Here is a 5,298-nt window from a genome sequence, read left to right as displayed (position 1 = left end):
CGTACACTGACTGTGAGACCATGAGGGGATCTCTGGGCAGGAAGAAGAGCCCTGGGCATGACTTTGGGCAAGTCGCCTCACGTCCTTGGGCCTCAGTTTCCTTGTCTGTAAAATAAGGGGGCAGGGGGCTAAACATCCTCTGTGATGCCTTCCAGAGCCACAGGGGTGATCCTTTGGAGCAACACTATGCCTATGACTTGGACACAGCTAGGACCTCCAGGTGGCTTCCCTGTTTAGGGCAGTCCTGAATAGCTGGGCTGTACTAGCCTGGACACTCAGGCTTCGCCTGACCCAGGAGGGGCCAGGCTCCAGAAGGAAAGGCCAATGGACATCCTTCCAGCCAAGGCCAGGTGAAGTGGGGGTGGGGGGAGGGGCAACTCAGAGGCTTGCCTTAGATCTTGCCTCTCCATCCAGCTGGAATCTTCTGGTTGCCCCTTGGCTCTGCCCTCTCTGTAAGACCCCACCCCTTGGTTGGCCGCCCTCGTTTATTTATTCATTACCCTGGCTTCAAGTGATTCCCGTGTGACTCCAGCAAAAGAGAAAGGAGGGCTAAGGTTTCCTGCTCTTTGATCCGGCTGAAATCTCTTCTCCAGCCCCTGGATTCTGCCGATGAGTTTTAGTTGCAGGGTCTGAGGAACAGCCCTTGACCGATTTGGTGAGTCTTCCATCTGCCGTGGGAGGTCCTAGAGCCTCGGGTCAGAATGGACCAGCTCCCGGGAGTCACTGATGAGGGCCCTTCGGGAGACAACAAGAGCAGTGGGGAGGCACCCCCACGGAAGGGACTTTGGAAGATCATCCCAGAAGGCTTTGTGGCAGAAGTCCGGAATCTCTTCAGACTTTCAGGACCCCTGGTAAGAAAGAGGACAGGGCTGGGGAGGAGGGGAGAGCACCTCGGGGTCCCCATCTCCTATCACCTGGTGCTTTCCTGAGCTGGATATAAACAGAAGCAGGCTGGACCTTTGGGCTTAGAGGTCATTTAATCCAACCCCTTAATTTTCCAGATGGGGAAACTGAGGCTCAGGTTGAGGTCACAGGATAATAAATGTCAAAAGGGGAAGAGCTTTCGTCCCAGGGACAACCCCTAAATGGGGTGGGGGACAAAAGGATAGGGAGGGAAGGCAGAGATGGGGTCCATCACTCCCGCGCTCCCAAACTAGATGCCCCTTCCCACCACTTTCTCCAGTGGGATCAGAGAGTGGCCATGCCACAACGTGTCCACCTGCGTCCTCAGGAGAGGAGAAGGCTTCCCAGACCCTCAGCATGCTCCACTCAGTCTCGCTCCCAATCTCCCTACTTCCACCATCCCCCCGGTGTTCTGAGCGGGACTTCTTCTCTAGCCTTCCCAGGGCACCAAATACGTGGGGGGTGGGGCACACATGGTGGCACATTACAGCAAAGCACCTGGGGGGACGGTGGAGGGAAGGTCAGGCTTAAAGTCGGGCAGACCTGATTTCAAATCCAGCCTCAGACCCTTCCTAGCTGTGTAACTCTAGGCAAATCACTTTACTTGTCTGCCTCAGTTTCTTTATCTATTAAATGGGCACTTACCTGTGCTGTGAGGATCAAATGAGGTAATATTTATAAAGCACTGTATAAATTAGAAAGTTTACACTATGTAAGTACTGGCTATGATTATAATCATGATTATGAAAGGAGTTCCAAGCCACTGGTGACAATTCATCATAGGGCCTTTCTCTTGCTTCTCTTCGCCCCTGAAGCCTTTCCTGATTTCTGCCTCAGCCACTGGCAGATGACATTCTTTCTGTGTATGCGTGAGCTCCTTAAGAACCAAGAGAGGAAGCAGGGCCTCTCACTGCCGATGGAGACCCCTCCCCTAGTCTCATTTTTGTCTCTGTATCCCCAGTGCCTGACTCGGTGCGTGGCACATAGTAGGTACTTAAAAAGTGGTTGTTGAATTGAACTGAGCTGAACACAGACCTGCTGGAAGCGCCCAGGGATGAGTTACTCTGGGAGAGTCCGTCATGCCCCGTTAGTGTAAGGGAAAGATCGCAGCATTTGAAGTCAGAAGCCCTGGATTTGAATCCTACCTCTGCTTTGGGCAGTGACTTCCATTCTCTTGGCCTCGATTTTCTCCTCTAAAAAATGAGGGGATGGGCCTAACCATCTCCAAGGTCCCATCTAGCTCCAAGTTCGATGCCTCCACCCCACTCCACCCCACTCCCCAGGACTCAGAGAACTCTTGACTTGTCCCTCTTCTCAAATGAAATAATATTTGTAATGTGCTTAGCACAGTGCCCAGCACACTTCTTCTATGCTTATTCGCTTCCTCCTTTTCTCTAGTTCCTGTTCCAACTGCTGACTTTCATGATCTTTGTGGTGAGCAGTGTGTTCTGTGGGCACCTGGGGAGGTTGGAGCTGGCTTCGGTAACACTGGCCATCGCGGTGAGTGCTCTGCCCTATTCACCGGGGGGAAGCCATCCCTTTGTGGAGAGAAGCTACAGTTCTGTTCCTTCTCTCCCCTCCTTCTCCTAGTGCTCCCATTCCTGAGCACCCCTCAAGTGACATCCCCAGTCCTCAGGGCTCCTGCCCCTGAAACGTCCGCCCAGCCCTAGCAGGAGAAGACCTACCACATATGACCGAGGACCAGGAACGTGGGATGTCTGCCCAACTTCCTCTTAGGAGCCCTACTTTACTCCTTCATAGACCTTTCCTATCCCCTCAGCTGCTAATGCCTCCATCCCCCATTGTCTTTTATTTATTTGTTTATAGACAGACGTGTACTTTTCTCCCCTGCTAGAATGTAAGCTCCTTGAGGACAGGCGATGATCCCTTTTTTCTTTTCCTAGTGCCTGCCATGTAGGATGAGAGTAAGAAACGTGTGCTGATGGATTGATTGCTAAGCTTTGTCTTTTCTTGCTCTAGTTTGTCAACATTTGTGGAGTTTCGGTCGGTCATGGCATGGCCTCAGCTTGTGACACCCTGATGTCTCAGGTAGGAGGCGGTTCCCGGGCCTGGCTTCACTTCAGTTGACACTGAGGATTTGGTTGGATGACTGGATGATCTCATTTGTTCCAGGGAAGAATCAGATAAGCCTCCTGCTGCTCTCGTTTCTTGAGTGAAGTGTTCAAAACCAAGTTAATTAGATACCCAGAGCATGAATCCAGGGCCCCAAGAAATGAATTAGTCCAGAAATTAGAGGGTTGGTGTGGATAACGCATTAGAAAGCCAATGCCATTTTAGGCTACCAGGAAAGAGGCAGAGTATCTGGGAAATTAAGGCATAGAATCCATCGGCAGCTGAATTCAGAGTCAGGGAGACGGGGGTCTGAGTCCCGCCTCGGATACATCCTGGTTCTGAGCCTCTGGAGAAGTCACTAACTTCTCAGACTCCCTCGCAGGTGGTTCTCTGAGTGCCAGAACAGGTGCTGATCTGAATGTCTTCATTGCTAGTTTCCTACATGAATGGAGTCGCAGGTCTATTTGAAAAATACAAAAGGTATCCAGAACTCAGGAGGCAGTCATCCAACCATCTTCTTCCCTGGCCAGACCATAGCTATGTTCAGTTCTGATCACCATATTTTGGGAAGAACCAGGAAGAACTTACAGAATGGAGTGAGAACAAGAGCCCATGCCACGTGAGGGAAGAAACCGTGAACGTTGAGTCTGGAGGAGAGAAGAATTGTGAGGCTGGGAGCAAAAGCTAACTCTTAAGTACTTAAGAGATCGTTGGCTGGCCCAGGAATGTCAAAGGCAAATAGAAACGGCTGGACCTAAGGATCCCTTGACTTAGTGACTTAGAAAACCACGTAGTAATAGTATCTGTGTTTTATTGTGTTTGTATTTGTTTCGTTAAACGTTTCCCAATTACCTTTTTAATCTGGTTCAAGCCTCCTTGGAGAATGTTGTCTGACCATTGAGCCTGACACCTCTGGTGTAAAAGATTGATTGAAGAAGCCAGGAATGTTTGGCCAGGTGAAGAAGGCTTCAAAGGCATCAGAGCCGTCTTGGGGTATTTAAAGGGCTTTCGTAAGAAGATGGATTAGTCTTGTTCTGCTTTGCCACAGCCAGCATTACCCCATACCCGGAGTGGTATTTAGAAGTGACAAAAAAGTCATCTGAGGCTTGACCAGGAAAAGCTTCCTAACCATTAGTCTCTGCTTAGGAATTTCAGGAGGCGGAGAGCCCTAACAGCTGGAAAGTCCTTGCTTAGGAGGCCTCAGTTCTCATCCTAATTTATCCTGTGATCCCCGTTCTGTTTGGTGGTGCAGCCCACATAAACAGGGAGTAGATTGTCCCCGGCCATCTGCAGGGCTGCACCCTCCACCCCCACTCCAAAGCATCTCCTCCACCTGGCAGCCCATTGGAGCCACTCCTCTGGATTGAGGTCTCTAAAAGGCTCCCAGTTCAACCCAAATAGGTTGCTTGATAAATAGGATGTAATACATGAACCTTTAAATGCCCACAAAGGCATCAGCACAGACTAGTAGAACGTAAGCTCTTTGAAGGCGGGGGCTGTTTTCAGTTGTTATTTTTGTATTTCTAGAACAGGGTTCCTGTCCTCATCAGCTTTCAGGAAAGCCATCCTGTGCCCCATATTCAACATAGAATATGAAAGGAAAGGAACTCTAGCAGTTTGCCATGTATATTCACCTAAGAAATCAAACAAAAAGATTCATTCATTTTTCATAAAGAAAACTATTTCATACGTAATATTTTTTTGATATCACAAAGCTGCTCAATATAAATTTTTTGATGATCACTATGGGGATGTTTCAATAGGATAATAGAAATATTTACCAAATATTTCTCCCCACACACTCTCTACCCCAGGGTAAAGATATCTACTCCTGCCCTGGAGCCAGCATCCTGCTTTGTACATAGGTATTTAGCATTTTATAGAATGTATATTATAGAATAGTATCTATAAAATGAATAGCATTATAGAATAAATAGTATTTATAGAATGAATGAATGCTTTCAGAAGCCTGGGCCATGAGAGAATGGAACATAGGAACAGAATGGGATCATTATCACAGGAGATAAGGGAATAGGGAAAGATGGAGTTCCTATAGCAGCTGGGAGGAAGCAGGAGGGCACGAGGCTCCCTGGGAATTGAAAAGTGAAGAAGGAAGAGGAGTACCAGAAAAGGATGCCCCCAAAGGGGTTTTGCCTACTCTGCCCAGTCGACTAGAGCTGGTAGAGTGGTTTAGGATGTCTATTTGAGTTTGGGAGGGAATAATATGTGCCCAGTACTGTGTTAAGTGCTCTACTATGATCATCTCATCTGATCTGATCTGATTCTCAGAACAGGCCTTGGAGGTAGGTGCTATTATCATCT

General features: G+C 48.7%; 1 protein-coding gene across 2 annotated transcripts in view; it reads left to right on the top strand.

Annotated features, from left to right (window-relative positions):
* Window positions 1–312: 312 nt before the first annotated feature.
* SLC47A2 (solute carrier family 47 member 2) overlaps window positions 313–5,298 on the top strand; it is a 33,575-nt gene continuing 28,589 nt past the window's right edge. Inside the window, exons 1-3 of one of the 2 annotated variants that reach the window (XM_027861669.1) lie at window positions 313–851; window positions 2,302–2,403; window positions 2,884–2,952. In XM_027861669.1, the coding sequence (XP_027717470.1) occupies window positions 702–851; window positions 2,302–2,403; window positions 2,884–2,952 (321 nt within the window). In that variant the 5' untranslated portion in view covers window positions 313–701. The remainder of the gene's footprint in view (window positions 852–2,301; window positions 2,404–2,883; window positions 2,953–5,298) is intronic. The other variant, XM_027861668.1, reaches the window with a different exon arrangement.

Source organism: Vombatus ursinus, unplaced genomic scaffold (assembly GCF_900497805.2).
Source record: "Vombatus ursinus unplaced genomic scaffold, bare-nosed wombat genome assembly UNPS02014768.1, whole genome shotgun sequence".
In the NCBI taxonomy this organism is placed as follows: domain Eukaryota; kingdom Metazoa; phylum Chordata; class Mammalia; order Diprotodontia; family Vombatidae; genus Vombatus; species Vombatus ursinus.
This window is presented reverse-complemented; position numbering and strand designations above follow the sequence as displayed.